General features: G+C 34.8%; 1 protein-coding gene across 2 annotated transcripts in view; it reads left to right on the plus strand.

The window, feature by feature from the left end:
- Nucleotides 1–20,304, plus strand: part of DCP1B (decapping mRNA 1B) — a 56,036-nt gene that overhangs the window by 8,937 nt on the left and 26,795 nt on the right. For both annotated transcript variants that reach the window (XM_025851907.2, XM_025851908.2), the window contains one exon: nt 1,554–1,681. In XM_025851907.2, the coding sequence (XP_025707692.1) occupies nt 1,554–1,681 (128 nt within the window). The remainder of the gene's footprint in view (nt 1–1,553; nt 1,682–20,304) is intronic.

Genomic DNA, 20,304 nt, shown 5'->3' on the forward strand with positions numbered 1-20,304 from the left:
TTGTGATAATGAAATACTTGAAGAATCAAATTCTGATTCTCTATAAAAACACCTAATCCCATTTAAAAAATTATTTCTTTTCTTTATTTCCTCCCATGGCTTGCTTTCTTAATAGAGAGTTCATAGAGACACCCACTGGTGATTTTTGAACTTGACACTTCCAGAGGGCCCTCTGTTAGAGATCTTGGGAACTCTTTTTCATTCTTCCTCAGAATTTAAGTTGAAATGATTATCATAATGCTTTCTAGTATTGATTATATGCCCACCACTGCTTTACCTTTTCATAAAATAAGTTAGGCAAGGATTGCCTTCCATCAAGTTTAAAATTGGAGGTCTCAAAAGAAAATTCCATAAGTAGTACTGTAGCTGTATTTTACTTCTTTAGTAGCATCAAAGGGTTAATGTGAAATAAAACTAAAACAAACACCTTTTCTTCCTATCGCTCAGAACATTTCTGTGGGTTGGTTACCCTGCTGCCCTAGTTTAAAGTAAATAAATGAATTCTGCTTGCTTCAGTTTCAGCGTAGAAGCATTTGGTGTTTCATTTGTCACCAGAAGTTGCACAGTTGGATTACTATATGGCTGTCACCCAAGAGTAGACAAATGCACACGTGGTTGTTAGAGTTACACTCTGTGTAATTTGGGCTCTTTCTGCCTGACAGAGTAGGCACTGAAGGTTTATTCAATGAAACGAAAAATAAAAAGTCACTAAATGACACATTTTTATGGAGAAAAACTTTTATAGTAGTTTATCTATGAAGTTGTTTCCTTTAGGAGGAAAACAAAACAGCTGCTGCTTTTTTTTTTTTTAAGATTTTATTTATTTATTTGACGGAGAGAGACACAGTGAGAGAAGGAACACAAGCAAGGGGAGTGGGAGAGGGAGAAGCAGGCCTCCCACGGAGCAGGGAGCCCAATATGGGGCTCGATCCCAGTACGCTGGGATCATGACCTGTGCCGAAGGCAGACGCTTAACTGAGCCACTCAGGCACCCCATAAATAGCTGCTTCTTGAATTAAATTCTGTGATCTTTTAATTATACTGTATCTCATCACAGGTTCTTTGACCAGAGGGGCATCATTTCTCTAAGAAATTTTACAACTTCAATTTCAAACCAACACTAATATTTTCTATGAAAAACTTCTTTGTATGATTTTGATGTGCACTCTATATTAACTATCAAGATTCTTTAAAAGTATCTGTTAGTAATTTTTTTAAAGTGGTTAATATTTCTGCCTTAAAGGAATTTACAACCTAGATAGGGAAGCAAGATATCTATATACACATAGCTAAATAGGTAGGACTTGTGCCAAAGGGACAGCAAGGGCAGTCATGCTGGATGTATTACATAGGAAGTAGTACATGCATTAGTACATTAGTACTGTTAGCCAATAGTAAAGAATCATTGCTTTATATGTGTACAGTCTGCTTGCACAAAGCTCTATATACATACAAAAAGGTTGAGAGACACATTCAAATAGTAGTTCTACTAAAGTGTACTTCTGTGGAATAATTTGTCTTTTGATATCCTCCCCACCCCTTGTGATTTTTAGGTCTGCTTCCCCAAAGCATGGGTTCACCATTATGAATAGGTTGAGCATGGAAAACAGGACAGAACCCATTACTAAAGACCTGGATTTCCAGCTCCAGGATCCTTTCCTTCTCTACAGAAATGCCAGATGTGAGTCTTTCTTAATGCATTGGATAGTTTTATTTCTGCAGTTTGGCCAAGTGTTTAAAATTGTGTAGTAGATGTCTTTGTGTCTGTGTTCAGTATCAGTGACTCTTAGGGGCAGCGTCAGTTAACTTGGGAAATATGCATGTCCAGTTGAGGGAATCACTTCTTCCTCGTGAAAGTTTCAATGAAAATGACGTCAGTATGATAATGTAAGTATTTGAACCCTGTTTTCCACTGCTAGACCTGTTTGTGTGAACCCATCGTAGATTTTTAAACCTGAGTAGGGTGAGGTGAGGCAAATTCTTGTTCAGGAGACTGCAGAGGGACAGACACATAGGCAGTGCTACAGATACAGAATGAATGATTTAGCTAGTGGTACTTTTTCCCTATGCATCACTTCAGACTGAGCATCCTGATAGGAAATTGGAGGAAGAGGGCCTATATTCTAGATTGCCATCTTTTGAACACATAGTAAATGAAAAACCAAAGTCCAAAGAGTTTTGGTCATTTAGAATTTTGTAAACTTTGTGATGCTGAAGTTATATTAGGTAACTAAATAGTCCTTGTCTGATTTGAAACGAGGTGTAGCAATCGTCTATCCAATATTCTGTCTCCATTTTACTCTTGTGATTATCTGACCACTTGTGTTGGACTACTGGGCAGCGCAGAGAAAAATTGATGAAAAATATATGAACTGCAGGAGCATCTTCATACACAGAAAACGAGAGCATACTTAAATATAAATTGTATGTGTGTGCACGTGATCTGTGCTTTGTGCATAACTTTCAGAAAGACCTGGCAGTTAAGAAGTGTTTTCCATACATTTTCCACCCTGCTTTTGAGATCAAGATACAAGAATTTGCCAACTGTATACTATTCAGTGTAATTTTAATAATGAATGTAATACAAATAATATTTAATGTTTTAACTCCAGTGGATTGTTTTGTTTTGAAATAAATATAGCATTTTAACTTATAGTCACATATAATCAGGTTGTCACGATAGGTGGTCATCTGTTATTTAGAGAATACAGTTAAGTTTTTATGAGAAAAAAGCCATTAAAACTGTAACATGACTTACCAGTGCTAAGTCCTGTGAAATAAAAATTTAGTAATATAGGGAAATATTTTGTTCTTTTCTCCTATTTCTTTGCTAAGAGTGTAGTTAAATCAATTGTTAGTTATTTGAATTATTTGTGTGCTTATAGTTATGTCAGGTTTATTTATTTTTTTAGATTATTAGAGTCTGTGTCAAATTAATATATAATTCAGATCCTAATATCACAAAAATAAATATAAAATAAATGAATATTAGTGACTTATAACAGTCATTTTTGGTTGTTCTTATTTTGGTTAAATACTTGGTCTAGTCAGTATAGATAGTATTTTATTTTAAATTCTTACCACAATATTACATATTATATATCATATCACATACTATATCAAAGATATAAAAATACAAACTTTCTTAATGTGGTTGATTTTAAAAAATAGCTTCTACGCCCCACAGGGTTTATCTGGTAGGAAATAGTGTTTGGGTATAGTAAACATATCAAGCCTCGCCTTGGCTCCAGGCCTCTACTGTCTAATCTGGTAGCCCCTAGCTGCAAGTGGCCATGGAGTGCTGGACGTGTGGCCAGTCTGAATTGATCTCTGCTGTGAGTGTAAAATACATACTGATTTGCAAAGACCTAGTACCAAAAAAGAATGTAAAAAAAAGTCTCATTAATAATTTTATATTGATTTATCTGTTGAAATGATAATATCTTGAATCTATTGAGTTAAATAAAATATATTATTAAAATTAATTTCACCTGCTTCTTTTAATTTTTTTATTTAAAATTACATGTGTGGTCACATTTGTGGTTCACCTTATATTTCCATTGAACAGCACTGTTCTAGGCATTTTCATTTATTTTACCATGTTTCATAATCACAACTTTGTAGGGCAGACATTTTCACTGTCATTTTGCAGATGAGAAAAGTAGGCTCAATGAGATGACAGACCTGACAGAAACCTGTAAATTCTGCTTTTTTTTCTTTTTTTGCTTTTTCTACATCATCTGTACTATTCTCTGCACTATTAAACATGAATGTAAATTGAAGGCAGCCTTTTGGATGCATAACAAAATATTTCTAATGAATTTCCATAAGAAAGAAATGAAATCAGTTGAACAGCAAAGAGTGGAAAGGAATGGATCTATTTACCTTTCTGGGTTTATTTGCTTTTTATTTTCTCCTTAATATCTGGTACTAATTGCCTTTGCAGCCATAGTCTTTGGTTTTAGTTTATTTGTAAAGGCCTTTTCGGTCTCTGTCATCAAAGGTTCACAGGAGAGTTTACCCCAGGTTGCTTTCAGAGTCTCAGATACTTCTCAGATGTTTATTAAGAATTCAAATACTTTAATAATCCTGTATGGTTTACATATTCTCTAATAACATATAGATTGTCCTTTGAACAATGAAGCCAGCTTTATTCAAGAATGGCTTTTAAGACTCTGTACCCCTCAAGACCTGTATAATTAAAAACCTCTCTGTATAGTGTTGGCATTTCACTTTGGCCTAGGTATGTCATAGGCCATATTTGGACATGTCAACAGGTAGAGTTGATTTAGGTTTGTGGTGAGTTTTCTCATGGAGTGTTTTAGATTTACTAAGTTAAAAAAAAAGATTAGTACCTAGGGAGTCAATTATCCCAGTCTTGGATTGGATGAATTTAGAAAAACAAAATCAAGGAGTAAAAATCTTAAAATTTCTTCATTTAATTAAAGAAAAAAAGATTTTAATAAATAAGTAACTTTGAACTTGACCAAACACAAAATATATGGTTTTATTACATTAAAGGCATAGTTTTTAAGCTTGGTTATAATTGGACTTGGCTTATATAAACTTTAAATAAAAGATAGCTGTTAATTAAGGACAGAAATTCATTTATTCAACATTTACTGAGCATTTACTGTCCGCCAGGCACTATGTCAAAGCTTTATATGGGTGATTTAACTTTCTTAACTTTTTCTTGGAAATGCTATTATTCTTGTTTTATAAATGAGGAACTGAGATTAAAGAGATTTAAGTCATTTACCAGGATCCATGACAATTTTGAGGTGGAAATAGCATTTGAACTGGGAAAGCCTAACTTTACTTATTTTAAGATTTTATTTATTTATTTGAGAGAGCATGCAAGAGCAGGGGGAGCGGCAAAGGGAGAGGGAGAAGCAGACTCCCCACTGAGCAGGGAGCCCAGTGCTGGGCTCCATCCCAGGACCCTGAGATCGTGACCTGAGCTGAAGGCAGACACTTAACTGACTGAGCCACCCAGGCGCCCTGAGAAAGCCTAACTTTAGAAGCCCAGGCCCAAGCAGTGATAGTACTAACACATAGGAATGATGCATTTGAGCAAGGTTTACCTTTTAAGAAATACTTAATCTTTTTACTGCACACTCCAAAATTTAAAAAGCAAGTTTTTCTTCTCTTATATCTCAGTTATTAGAATATCAAATAAAAACTAATGTAATAAAAAGCTGAATTTGACCATTTCTTTTCTATTAGAGCCCTTCAGCAACCATTTTCTGTATTTTCCATTTCATAACTAAATAAGATTGTATTTTCCCAAATATAAGATTTAAGATAAGTCACAGACAGCAGAGGCAGGTAGGTTTCAGAGTTAGACCAACATGTTGAATATACCATTGTCTGTGGCTACAGGAGTAGAATGAAATTCTTTGAAGCTGCTTGATTTCATTGAAGACATAAACCTGGAGCTTAGAGAAAATGATAAAAGGCAAAATCAAGATATTTAAGATCAAAGTTGTTTTAGAAACTCTGCCTCAGTTTTAAAGTGAATTTACCATATTGGATAGTTTTGTATTCAGAAAGAAATACAGTTTAAATCCTTTATTGACATTTGTAGGATCTGGGAAAAACTGCTATAAATAATGGAATATGGGACACTAAATGAAAATGATAATTACAGACAGCCCTCCTCTTTCAAATAGGCCATGTCCTAGCAGTTCCTTTTTAAAGTAATTGGTGGACTTTGGTTAAACATGGCATATTGGATACATTTCTGTGGTTCTCCTAAAACTGTTGAAATGACAATAAAGGAACAAAAAGAGACATAAACCTACAAGGGTGGAGGATGCATTTCATGAAAATGATGGAATAAACAAGAAAGAGGAAGGCATGCTATGATAGCTTTATTATTCATAATGTATTAACTTTGCCTCCCTGCAGAAGATTATGTATCTCTGTTCTGTTGATGTCAGACTTGACTACATGATTTGGTTCCTCCTCCCACGATCCACCCTCCAGGAGGATATGTAGTGACCCTGTTGAACTCAAGTATGGCTATGTGAATTGCTTTGGCCAGTAAAATGTGGATAGAAGTGTTTTGTGTCATTTCTGAGCAAATACTTTAAGAACTAGTTCATGATTCACCATTCTCTTTTCCTTCTGCTATGATGACCAGCAGTGTTCTAGGCAGAGGCTGCTGTCAGCCTGGGTCCTGGAATGAAGATAATATGGCACAGAGGTAAAAGTGACCTATGATGGACATGTAATGTGTACAAGAAATAAATCTTTATCACTGAAAGCCATTGAGATTTTGGGGGTCATCTGTTACTGAAGCATAATTGGGCCTGTTATGATAGATACATAGCCATCCAGGAAAAATGGGATCCAAATACTGGATTGAGGTAAAGGAATTCTGAGAACAGTGGTCAAGAGGAATCCCATGATGACCCCTGTGCAACGGAAGATCAGTCAGTCTAAAGTATAAGGATAAAGGGCTTCAGGAAGGGTGTCCAAGAAAAACTTTACAACTAATACCTTGAGTCTATTGGGACATTTATAGTTTCTTGTTAAGAAAGTTTGGTGATGCTATAGAAACATTGAAAACTGAGAGAGGTATGGAAAAGTACAACAAAAGGAGGCAATTCTTAATTCCTGGGAAAACAAAATATTGTAAAAGAAAGGAAATACAATTATAGTACACTATATGGCTCTGCAGATTATAATAATTATATAAATAGCATATGACTATTATGTACATGTATTATTTTGATAATTAAAAATTTAAAAATTGGATAGCAGAATACATTCATAGAAACAATATTTTAGTTGGTGGTTAGGTTTCTGAGTCAACTCACGAGAGTCTTTTAGCTCATTGTGCACATACTGAAGAGTCACACAGTAACATCATAATGATGCACGTATGAAATACAGCACTAGCATGTATAGCATTATTTTTGTAGGAAAATTCACTCAAGAGTGAAACTTATGTATATCCCCAAAAGTATAACTTCCTTAGCTGCAGGGCAGAGGCCTTGTAGTGCTCATTTGTAGTAACAGATTATTTGTAAGGCTAAATATTCATATAAATTTTATTTTAGCATGTTTGGTAATAGTAAAGTTAACTGAGGTTTTCTCAGACAGTTGCTAAGTCCTAGTTCAGTAGTGGTTCTGCTGCTCTCTCCTTATAACAAAAAGAGATTAAGTTTCCAGCACCAGCCAAAATACAGTAAGTTCACTATCAGACATCTCTCTCACTGTTTAGAACTAAAAATTCTAAATACAAAAAGCAACTAAGTGAAGATTCTGAAGGTAAACAAAAGGCATATGGGAAGGGAAATCAGAACCTGAAGAACAACCAGTATGGTGGTGAATTTCTGCATTTTATTTTCTTATCTGCTGATGGTGACTCAAGAGTGGGCCAAGTTGCAGAACCATAGACAAGAACAACAAAAACTTAAGAGAAACCCCTCTTTTTAGTTTGGGAATTGGAGAAATGGACTCCTGTGAACTACAAAGTATGAAAAGAATCTCCCCCTTTCCCCCTTTTTTCTCTCCTAGCCCTACCCTGAAGCCAGTTGCAGTGCAAAGCTCAATTGCCACTGTGGCGATGATGGTGGTGGCACAGTCACCTAAAGATCCCAAGAAACAGCTTGTCTCTGCCACAGTAACTGGAAACCAGGGCCCCTGTGGTCTAAAGACTTGCAGGGACAGCAAGGGGTTCCCATTATATATCTTATCTTTCCTTTGTTTCACCCTGTGAGCAGCCCAAACTATGCAGACTGCCTGACTCTGATAAGCCAAAACTCAGAGACATGCTGACTTTATAACCAGAGGTCTGGGGAAAAGGGGCCCTGAGAGCTGGAGAGTTGGGGAGATTGTAGAGGAGAAAGCTGAATAAGATCTCCCAATTCTGATTATGAACTGACACAAGTCCTGGTCTCACCTGTGAGGTTCACATACATGTAACAAAGACAAACATAACAAAGGCTTTGAGAACTCACCTACAAAATAAACCACCATCCTAAGTGGTGTATATGTAGGGCAGACACAGCTTTGAAATGGAACTGACATGGGAACCATTTCCCGTGAAAGGCAAGAGAGAATTTCCTATCTAAATCTAAATGAATTGGACACCTCAAACAAAATAAACATTCTCTGGGAAGTTTTAAGAGTACTTGGACTCTCACAACGTAACCAAAATGTTGGACATTTGGTACAATCCAAAATTGCTAATTATGCAAAGAACCAGGAAAATCTGATCAACTCTCAAGGGAAAAGCCAGTCAATATTGGCTACCCTGAGATGATGTAGGTGTTGGCATTATAAGACAGTGGCTTTAAAACAGTTATTATAACTATGCTCCATGAGGTAAAACTGAATACTCTTAAAATTAATGGAAAGAGAAATTCTCAGTAGAGAAATAGGTATGAAAAGAACCAAATGAATACTTTGGAACTGAATAATACAATATTCACTGGATAGCCTATTTAATAGCAGAATAGAGATGACAGAGGAATGAAGAGTCAGCAAATTCAAAGACAGATCAGTAGAAATTATCCAACCTGCAGAATATAGAGGAAACAGATCAAAACAAAACAGAACAAACAAACAAAAACAGGGCCTCAGAAACCTGTAGGACAATATCAAAAGGTCTGAATCTGTGTCACTGGAGTACAACAAAAGGAGAAAAAGACTTGTTTAGAAAATATTTTGAAGAAATAATGGCTGAAAACTTTCCAAACTTGGTGAGACACAAATATATGGAGTCAAGAAACTCCATGAACCCCAAACAGGATAAACCCAAAGAAAACCATGCCTCTTTAAACATCATGATCAAACTGCCAAAAAAAAATTTTAAAAAAAATTATGAAAGCAGCCAGAGGAAAATGATACATATGGAGGAACAATGTTTTGAATGACCACAGATTTCTCTTCAGAAACCATAAAGCCTGGAAGACAGTGGGGCAACATTTCAAAGTGCTGAAATAAAAGAACTGCCAACTTAGAATTCTATCTTCAGTGAAAATATCTCTCAAGAATGAAGGTGAAATTAAAGACATCCTCAGAGAAAGAAAAATTAAAAAGAATTCTTTTGTCAACTGACCTGCTCTAAAATCCGTGCTAAAAGAAGTTCTTTTAGCTTCTTCTTCAGACTGAAAGGAAATGATACCAAAGGGGAAATTGGAACTGCAGGATGCCTTAGGAAGAGCAACATAAATACTAAATATATAGGTAAATAAAATAGTTATTTTTCCTCCTCTCAATATCTTTAAAATACACAGGATTATTGAAAGCAAAAGTTGTAATGTTGTTAGGAGGTGAGTTAATGTATGTAGATGTGATATGTGTGACAACTATAATAAAAGGGGGGAGGGTAAGGGGACCTATATAGGTGTAAAGCCTTTACATTTACTTGAAGTAGTAAAATGAAAACTAGTAGACTCTGAAAATATATATATATACCTAAATTATATATATATATAATACATATAACATATATATAATATACTACATATAGTATATAGTGATTCCTAGAGCAACTACTAAAAAAAGAAAATACAAAGAGATATAGGTACCAATAGATAAAATAGAATACTAAAAACATTTCAAATAATATATAAGTAGGCAAGAAATGAGGGAACAGCAGAGCCAAACATAGGAAAGACAAACATAAAAGAGTAGATCTAAATCTAACCATATTAGATATATTAAATGTAAATGGTCTAAACATACCAATTAAGACAGAGATTGCTGGATTGGATAAAAAATCATGACCCAACAATATGCTGTTTATTTTTTTTAAAGATTGTATTTATTTATTTGAGAGAGAGAATGAGAGAGAGAGAGCACATGAGAGGGGAGAGGGGAGAGGGTCAGAGGGAGAAGCAGACTCCCTGCCGAGCAGGGAGCCCGATGCGGGACTCGATCCTGGGACTCTAGGATCATGACCCAAGCCAAAGGCAGTTGCCTAACCAGGCGCCCTATGCTGTTTATTTAAAAACCCACTTTAAATGTAATGATATAGATAGGTTAAAGGTAAAAGGATGGAGAAAGATATACCATGCAATTACTAATTAAAAGAAAGCTGGAATGACTACATTAATACCAGACAAACATTAGAACAAAGAAAACTGCCAGCAATAAAGACGGACATGATGTAATGATAAAAAGGTTAGTTTATCCAAAATACATAACAATGCATTTGCACCTAATAACAGAGCTTCCAAAATGCACCTAATAACAGAGCTTCCAAAAATGTGAAGCAAAAAGTAATAGAAATAAAAGGAGAAATAAAATCTGCAATTATACCTGGAGACTTCGGTACTCTACTTTCTATAATTGATAGAACAAATGGATAGAAAACAGCAAGGATATAGAAACCCGAACAACACTATCAACTCACTTGATGTAACTGACATATATATAACATTCCATCCAACAAGAGCAGAATGCACATTCTTCTCAAGTGCACATAGAACATTCCCCAAGGTAAACTTCATCATGTGTCATAAAGCAAACCTTAAAATTTTTGAAGAAATTGAAATCATACAAAGTATGCTCTCTGACCACAAAGCATTTGAACTCAGAAATCAGTAACAGAAAGATATGTGGAACATCCCCCAAATGATTGAAAATTAAACAACACACTTCTAAATAACTCGTGTGTCAAAGAGGGAGACAAATTAGAAAATATATGAGCTGAATAAAAATGAAAATATAATATATCAGATGTAACTGAGGTTGGGCTTAGAGGGAAATTTATGGCATCAAATACTTAGATTAAAAAGAAGAAAGCTCTCAAATGAATACTTCATGCTTTCACTTTAAGAAATTTGAAGAGAGGAGCAAATTAAACCCAAAGGAAGCAGAAAGAAGGAAAAAATAAAAATAAGTCCAGGAATCAGTGAAACAAAAAACAAAAACGATAGAAAAAAATCAATGAAACAAAGCTGGTTCTTTGAAAAGAGTCAATAAAACTGATAAAACCCCAGCCAGACTGATGGGGGGGCGGGGGGAGAAGACTCAAATGAGCAGTATCAAGAATGAAAGAGTAGGTCTCTATAGACATTGAAGGAATAATAAGGGAAATACAGTGATCTCCATGTCCATCAATTTGACAAGTTAGTGAAATGGACTAATTCCTAGAAAAACACAAATCCCCAAAATGTACTCAAGAAGTAAATAACCCAAAATAATCCCATATCTATTAAATAAGTGGACTTTGTAGTTTAAAACCTAACAAAGAAAACTCCAGGTCCAGGTGGTTTCACTGGTAAATACTACCAAACATTCAAAAAAGAAATAATACTAATTTTACACAATCTCTTCCAGAAAAAGAAGAAATACTTCCCAACTTATTTTATGAGCAACATTCTTGATACCAAAACAAGACAAAGACATTACAAGAAAAGAAAATTATAGACCAATATCTCACATAAATATAGATATAAGAAATCATCAACAAAATAATGTTTATAGCAACATTATTCACAATAACCAAAATGTGGAAACAACCCAAATGTCCAGTGGTGGCTGAATGGATAAACAATATGTGGTATATACATACACTGGAATATTATTCAAGCAGAATGAAATTCTGTTATATGCTATAACATGAACCTTGAAGACTTTATGCTAAGTGAAATAAACCAGACACAAAAGGACAAATGTATGATTCCACTTGCATGAAGTACCTAGAATAGTTAAATTCATAGTGACAGAAAGTAGAATAGTGATTACCAGGAGCTGGAGAGAGGAGGGAATGGAGAGTTAGTGTTTAATGGATACAGCAGTTTAGTTTGGGATGACAAAAAAGTTCTAGAGATGGATGGTACTTACGGTTGCACAACATCATGGATATACTTAATCACTGAACTGTACACTTAAATGTGGTTAAAATAGTAAGTTTCATGTTGTTTGTATTTTACCACATACACAAAATACTAGCAAATTGAGCCCAGAAATATATAAAAAGGGTGATATAGCATTAGCCTTATAATTTGCAATCAGCTTATCCCCTCCATCCAAAACCACTATTAGATTTATCTTCCTAAAGCATAAGTCTGATCAAGTCATTTTCCTGCTCAAAATCTTAAATGCCTACCAAGTAAACATTTTCACCAGGTGTTTAAAGCTTGCCATAGTCAGGTCCCAGTTTACCTATCTGGCCTAGTCCACCATTACTTTTACACACTTGTCTTCTGTTCTAACCAGACAGAAATATATGCTTTCCCAGAATACTCTTTAATTTCTTATCTCCATGCTTTTAAACATGCTTCTCATTTTTCCTCCTTGAATTCTCTCCTTCACCCTGACTAATCTCTACCATATAAATTTTCATATTTCAAAACCCAACTGAAACTGGACATCTCCCTAATGTTTTTATAATTCCTCTATTTAGCTGTGATATCTTGCTACAACATATACTCTCTTACCTTGATTTTGTTAGTATTTATTGAGTACTTGTCTATTGATACTGATTCTGTACTGGGTTTCGAGGTTCAATAATGAATAAGACACATTCCTTCCCTCTTAGAGTTTACTATCCTAGCATACAAGATAGAAAAATAAATATAAATATTCAAAATACTCTAAATGCTGAGCTGGAAATAGACAACAGGCACTTACTAGTACTTATATTTTATCTTATATATATGCCTTAATTTCTCTATTAGAATGTAAGCTCCTACAAGGCAAGGTACCCTACTCGCCTGCAACACTTAATTCTTTGCATTAAATATGTACCATTAAATATTTGCAATGAGTTCTGAACTGTTTTTTATTAAATTTCTTTATTCAAGGCAACCTATAAAGCTTAACCAACAATTTCACAACTGTTTCTTCAATCTTTTTTTCTTTTGGGACATTATCTAGCAGACAGTAAACATAACTTAAAGCTCTGGGTGGTTCCCAGATAGAAACTGAAAATACTAAACAATTTCAGCAGCTTACATAGGAATTCCTCTGTTCCTCAAGGTTGATTTTATATAGATAATAGTAGCATTTATCTAAAAGTTCCTAGAAATTATTTCAAGTTGTGAGAATTCATGTATCCTCATCTTGAGAAATTTAATAACTCTAAGAAGAGATAGATAATGTGGGAAAATGTTAATTTAATCTTACGTAAAAGTTCTTTATGAAACTTTAAGTTTTAAAAAACATTTTATAGAATGTTTCCTTTAAATTGTTTTATTGAGACATTCTGATTTGATATTTAAGTTTATTCACTATGCCATAGTTGGCATTTTAATTATGATACATGAAAACAGGTCATATTCCTATTTTCCAATGGCCCTATTAAACCATGATCATATGGCTTAAACAGTAAGGTTTATACTGTAGATATTTTATCTGAGAGTTAAGTAAGAAATCCTTTTTTCCATGTTTGTAGAAGCAACCAAATCTGTAACACTTTATCAAAAAATGGTAAAAAAAAAAAAGGTAGTATTACCAAACACTAGATTTAAATTGAATCTTATAAGCATTTACCATAACAGAAAAAAATGATAAGTTGTACCCCATCAACAGGAAAAATTTCATCAGATCAAAAACTTGTCTTCTTCTAAAGATACCTTTTAGAAAATGAAAAGGCAAGCCACAGACTTCGAAAAAATATTCACACTACATATATCTGACATAGTACTTAGATCCAGAATATATAAGTAACTCTTAAAACTCAATAATAGGAAGACAGACAACCCAATTTAAAAATTGGCAAAATATTTGGGGTGCCTGGTTGGGCTCAGTCAGTTAAGTGTCTGACTCTTGACTTCAGCTCAGGTCATGATTTCAAGGTCCTGAGACCTAGGCCCACTTCGGGCTCTGTGCTCAGTGGAGTCTGTTTCTCTCCCTCCCCCTCTGCCCCTCCCTTTGCATTCTCTTTGTCTCTCTCTCAAATAAATAAATAAATCTTTTTAAAATTTTGGCAGAATATTTAACACTTTACAAAAGAGGTATATGAATAGCAAATAAAGAGATGCTCAACAATAATCATCAGGAACTTCTAAGTTATTGTTTGTAGCAATAGCTTGTTCCTTTTTATCACTGTGTAGTATTACAGTAGCATCAGAATAGTGCAATCTGTTAACTTAGTCTCCTATTGGTGGGTATCTGAATTATTGCTAGTTGTGAACTATTGTGAAGAAAGTTGCCATGAAGATTCTGGCCCATGGTTTTTAGGTAGATATATGCACTTATTTGTTTTGAGTTTTTACCAACCACTTTATATATAGTATAAAAATATTTAGCTTTAATAGATCCTGCTGAACAGTTTTCTAAAGTTGTGTGCCTATTTATTTTCTTTCCAATAATGTATAAGAGTTCCAATTGCTTCATATCCTTGTCAACACTTGACATTGTTCCTTTTAACTTGAGCTATTTTAGGAGTTCTGAAGTGATACCTCATTGTGGTTTTAATCTGCATATTGTCATAACTAATTGTGTTGAGCAATTTTTCATATGCTTATCACACATTGGATGGATATGCAAATTAAAACTTGCATGAGGATACCACATAACTTAGTAGAGTGGCCAAAATTTTAAAAACTGACATTATCCTAGTGTTAATGTGAATGTGGAACAACTGAAACTGTCATACATTGATGTTGGGAGGGTAATATGGTCAACCACTGGAGAATGGATTGGCAATTTCTTATAAACTTAAACATCATTATCATATAATCCAACAGGTTCCACTTATAGGTATTTACTTAAAAGAAATGAAAACATGTCCACACAAAGACTTTTACTCAAATGTTCATAACAATTTTATTTATAATAGCCAAAACAAAAGACAAACAAAAACCCAAAAGCCCTGGAAATAACCCAGATGTCCATTCATCAATAAGTGAATGGACAAGCAAATTCAGTGTATCCACATAAGGGAATACTACTTAGTAATAAAAAAGGAATGAACTACCAATCGGTTCAACAACATGGATGAATTTCAAAAATATCCTGAGCAAAAGAAGCCATTTACAAAAGAATATATACTGTATGATCCCATTTATATGAAGTCTAAGAACAGGCAAAACCAGTCTATGGTGACAGAAGGCAGAAAACGATCGTGTCTGCTGGGTTGGTGGTGGAAGTGCTGCAGTTGTTGCCTGAAAAGGAGGGATGACAGTGTTTTAGGTCTTGTTTTGGGTGGTTGATTACTTGAGAGTGTATTATTGCCAAAATTCTTCAAACAAAACACTTTAAGTTCTGTGTACTTTATCATTTTTAAAAGTAGAAATAATTGAACCTGTTATCAAAGAAGATATTTTTTTAGTCATTTTTTTTAAAGTCAATTTTCTGGCAGAGAGAAGTCCTAGCATTTCTTCTGCAGTGCTAATATATAGTAAACCATTAATATATGGTAAGCAATTAATAAGGTTTTTCTTGATGGCTATTAGAAAGCATATAACGAGGTGTGGGCTTTAATTTTTTCCAAAGCTCCAGTTGAAATGTACCTGGGCATAGCCATCATAAATAATAGCAATAAGAAAGCCAAATTTGCAAACAGAGGTAGGTCATAATTTGGAAACAACATTGCTCACTATACTTTGATGCATGTTGTGAAATGTTTTCTCTTTCACTATACTGTCATTAATTGGTTGATTATTGATTATTTAGGCTATCAAGAAAGCAGTGGCATGAGTAATAAATTACAGAGGGCAGAGACTACATCTTAATATTTTGTTCTGTGGTACCAAATAACCACCAAAAATGAACAGATCTAGATAAGAAATAGACACATACAATGTACTTAAGGTAGTTCCCAAATCATTTATATTAATTCTAGAATTGTCCTCTATGGACATATGTCTAATTTTTTGTCCAGCTTTGAAGATGTTATGCTTGGGGTAATTGAGAAAGAGCCAAAAAGTAGCTCAGCTTTCTGAAATTCCTCCCTGTTGGCCATTTTATGGTAGAGATTGAAAATCCCACCTACTGGGTGGCTCAGTAGGTTAAGTGTCTGACTCTTGATCTCAGCTCAGGTCTTGACCTCAGGGCTCAAGCCCCAGGTTGGGCACACTGGGCATGGAGCCTACTTAAAAGAAAGAAAGAAAATCCCACCTCTCAAGCTAATAATGCAAAGCCGTAGCGGAAGCTGAACTGTGTGGTTCACCCTTGCTGTGGCTGAGGATGTGAAGTCTCCTTTTTAAGCCCTCTCCTCGACTTTAGGCCACTTGGAGGAATAAAAGGTCTTACAACTTAACAAATTCTAATTCTAAGACCTCAAGACTTTATCATCTATTTTCTTAACCTTGGAATCAGTTCAGGCAATTATAACAAAAGCAGTTTGAAAGGTTAAAAGTGAACTCTGTGTAAATTTATTACTAAGAAAATGAAAGTCACATTATCTCTCCACAGATAATTGAGAGTTTATTTTTCCATGCTAAGGTATTTAGTGGTGTATTGATCCTCAAATAGTAGTTCTTAACCTTCTTTGGGTCACAAATCCCTTTGAGAATCTGAGGAATTTCCTTCCTGCCTGCCCCTGCAATATTTTTTAATTGCCTGTTATGTGCCAGGCATTGTTCTGGGGGGGTCTATGCTTTGTACTTCCCTACCTCCAAACATGTCTATTTGCATATTTACACATTATTTTGCATGCATACAACTCTTGGGATTTTACTGAACTCCTGAAGCCCTCTAGAGTCAAGAAACATCTTTAAAGTAATTACATGACCAAAAATACTTGACATTCTTGCTAGGTAGAATCTTAGTATTTGCAGGAATAAGAAGAGAATGTTCTATTAAGGATCTGTCCAGTGATATAAGATCCTTAACTTCATTCAAATCATGTGCAATATGGGATGGGAGACAAGGAATTTGACATTTCATATGCAATTAGAATAGGTAACCTATACAGTCTTGTCTTCTACTGTACATGAGAGCACCGTTGGTTGCACTAGAGAACCAAGGATTCTTTCTACCAGCTGGAAGCTTCTTAGAAAGAAAGACCACCAAAATTTAAAAATTATAATGTGGTCACTGAATCTTACTCTGTGTCTGTATAAATCTCCTTTGCCATTCTAACTGAAAAATTGATCTATTTATTATGCATCATTGCTCAGAAAGCTAATGTGTTTTAATATATGACTAAGGCTTATACATCTACTGTGACTTGAGTGATGAAACTTGTCACTCTGACCTTAACCCAGAATCACTCTTTTGTTCTGTCAATGCTCAGTTCATGCTGAAAGGAAAAGATCTAAACTCTAAAGGAGACTATTAATCTAAATAACTGGCATCCTATCAATTAAAGAAGGCTCTGAGGGCGCCTGGGTGGCTCAGTTGGTTGAGCGACTGCCTTCAGCTCAGGTCATGATCCTGGAGTCCCGGGATCGAGTCCCACATCGGGCTCCCTGCTCAGCGGGGAGTCTGCTTCTCCCTCTGACCCTCTTCCCTCTCGTGCTCTCTATCTCTCGTTCTCTCTCTCTCAAATAAATAAATAAAATCTTTAAAAAAATAAAGAAAGAAAGAAGGCTCTGAAAAGCCTCACGTAAAGCAAAATTTCACCCGTGAGCCACATGGTACATCTAGGTTTTATGTTTTTGTTTTTTACTGTGTTGTGTTGTGTTGTGATACCTGGTAGCTCCTTGAAACACACACACGAAGTAGATAAACAATACTTCTCTTCACCCTGACCACCCAATTTACGCAGCCTCCAGACTTTCATCATTTATTATTAGGGGACTCACTGGATATAGGACCGTCACATGAATTTAATGGGAAACTGTATAAGCATATCTAAACTTAATTGACTTAGCAATCTGGTGTGCTTAGATGAAGAACCCATGTGGCAAAGGTAATACACAGATACTATGTGAGAGTGAAATTAAAGTTTTATTTTATCCTGAACCATAAACACTTTTTTTTAAAGATTTTTATTTATTTATTTGACAGAGAGTCACAGTGAGAGAGGGAACACAAGCAGGGGGAGTGGGGGAGGGAGAAGCAGGCTTCCCGCAGAGCAGGGAGCCCGATGCGGGGCTTGATGAGGGGCTCAATCCCAGGACCCTGGGATCATGACTTGAGCCAAAGGCAGACGCTTAATGACTAAGCCACCCAGGCGCCCTATGAACCATAAGATTTTTAAGAACTTTTAAGATTCTCAACTTCTACCAAAGAAACATCTGCATAGTGATGCTATTTGGATTCATACACTACATTTGTAGCTTGGAGATAGACTGTATTTTATATTTTGTTTCTGAGAGCCCAGTTTGGCATGATAGAAGTCTAAATCTTGGCAGAGCAAAAACTGGATTCCAAAACACTTTCTGAAATGCTTAATGTGTGAAGCATCTTTCAGTTTTCCTACGCTAACACAGTGCCTTGCATATAGTAAGTGCTCATTATGGCTACACTGAGTGTTCATATCTGTTCTTTTAGAGTCTATCTTTTATATTACTGATTTTTGTCCAAAAATCATTTAGAAAATAGTTTCAAAAAACCAATTTGAAACTATTGGATTAATTTTCTTCTTAACCCACACAAGGAAAAATTGCAAATCTTCATGTTCTTATGGGTTTTGGGAAAAGAAAACAATTTTAGCCAAGAATTTATGTTAGAATTATCCTATATACAGCCTTAGAGCTCTAATTTAATTTAAGTGGGACCAAAACATGATTCAACTGTGTATAACGTAAAGGGCTTTGGGAAAAGTAGTATCTCCTATATCCGTAATTATAGATTAAGGTCAAATTGGAAAAAGTACAGAAACTCTAGCTCACTTTCCTTCAATCAAGAAGTAGTATTCAGCTCCTCTTGGTAGGCCACGGCTATATAAAATCTTAGAAATTTTTCATTGATCATATACTTTTTAGGTAGGCTATTTTCAGTAAAGCTATTACTATAATTATTAAACAGTTGGTTAAATAATCTAATTCAAATATGAAGAAGTCTGCTTTTCATTGGAACAAGTTTTGACTTGTAGAAATACTCTTTTATGTTTAGGTTAAACATGTATTTTTTGCAAACTACAATTGTGTGAGATAAGACTTATTTTACTACATTGAGATTCACTTAAGATAGTATGTTTTCAATGTGTTGCTGGAATAATTGACATTGCATATAAATCTTATGTTTTAAGATAATTTAGGTACTTGTATATGTAAGCTTCAGATTACTATTATCAGACATGACTGGAATTTGAATTCTTTTTTTCTGCTAGATCAAAGTACTATTAGTTATACTCTGAAGATAAATGCATGTGATTTTGCAGATTAATTGCATTCTTTGAGCTCTTAGTTGCCAGGGCCTGACAGGTATTCAATCAGGAAGACTGGTATATGGTAAAATTGTTGTAATAATAAATACACATAAAATGAATACATTAATGTTTGCATAGTGCTGGATCAATAGAAATATACAATCCTAGGGAGCTCATCCCTTAATGACAAGATCCCATCAACATTACTGATGCCTAAGGTTACCAAATGTTTAAAGCTAAATAAACTCCAGTTAGAAGGAGAAATAAAGGAGCACTGTGAGGAGAATCCCCATGCTGTAATCCCTGGTAGAGGTTGTGATCATTGAATACAGAGGATCTAGGACATCTAGTCTGTGATGTGTAATTAGCCAATAATAGTGATAACTATTAATATTAGCATTACAAGGCATACTGATACTATAAGATCTTAAAGTCTGATTTCAGTTCAACTCAGCAAATATTTGTTGAATATCTACCACGTGCTTGTTGTCATTATGCTGGAGCTCATAGTCTAGTGGAGGAAACAGTTCTGTAAATACTTAATTATGATGTGTGCTCAATTTTTTTTCTTTTCTTTTTCTTGGCACAAGGATATACAAAAAAACTACAGGAACAACAGAAAAATTGAGGCTATTTATCCCTACAGGAGTGGGAACACCTGAGTCTTCAGGCGGACTATTAGCTCAGAGAGGGGGAAAGACACTTTGGGGAACCCATGTTTGTTATTTGTGGTCTAGGAGATTTTGAAATTTATCGGCAGGGTTATGAACAAAAAGAAAACATAAATTTAAATGACCAACAAAACAGAATAAGTTGTTCCTATTTATATTTATTGTTACTGAAGACTTTTTCTCTTCCTAATGTTTTTAAAATGGTTATTTACTCTGTTAAATCTCTTAGATTAAAGGAACTTTCCTCTGAAGTAAATAAAATTAGGAAGTTAGTGTATCATGAAAAAGATTCCACCTGGCCTTTCATGAACTTGAGGCCAGCCGCAGACCTCTGGGGTCTCATTTTGGGAGGATAATGACCTCGGGGGAGATTAGGAAGGCCTAATGACATAACATGCATTTGTTATAAATAAAAACTTCTTAAAAGATAAATCCATCCTTTTCTTTCAAAATAATAAATGC

Source organism: Callorhinus ursinus, unplaced genomic scaffold (assembly GCF_003265705.2).
Source record: "Callorhinus ursinus isolate GAN/ISIS: 27379988/994484 unplaced genomic scaffold, GSC_fseal_2.0 scaffold74, whole genome shotgun sequence".
Taxonomy (NCBI): domain Eukaryota; kingdom Metazoa; phylum Chordata; class Mammalia; order Carnivora; family Otariidae; genus Callorhinus; species Callorhinus ursinus.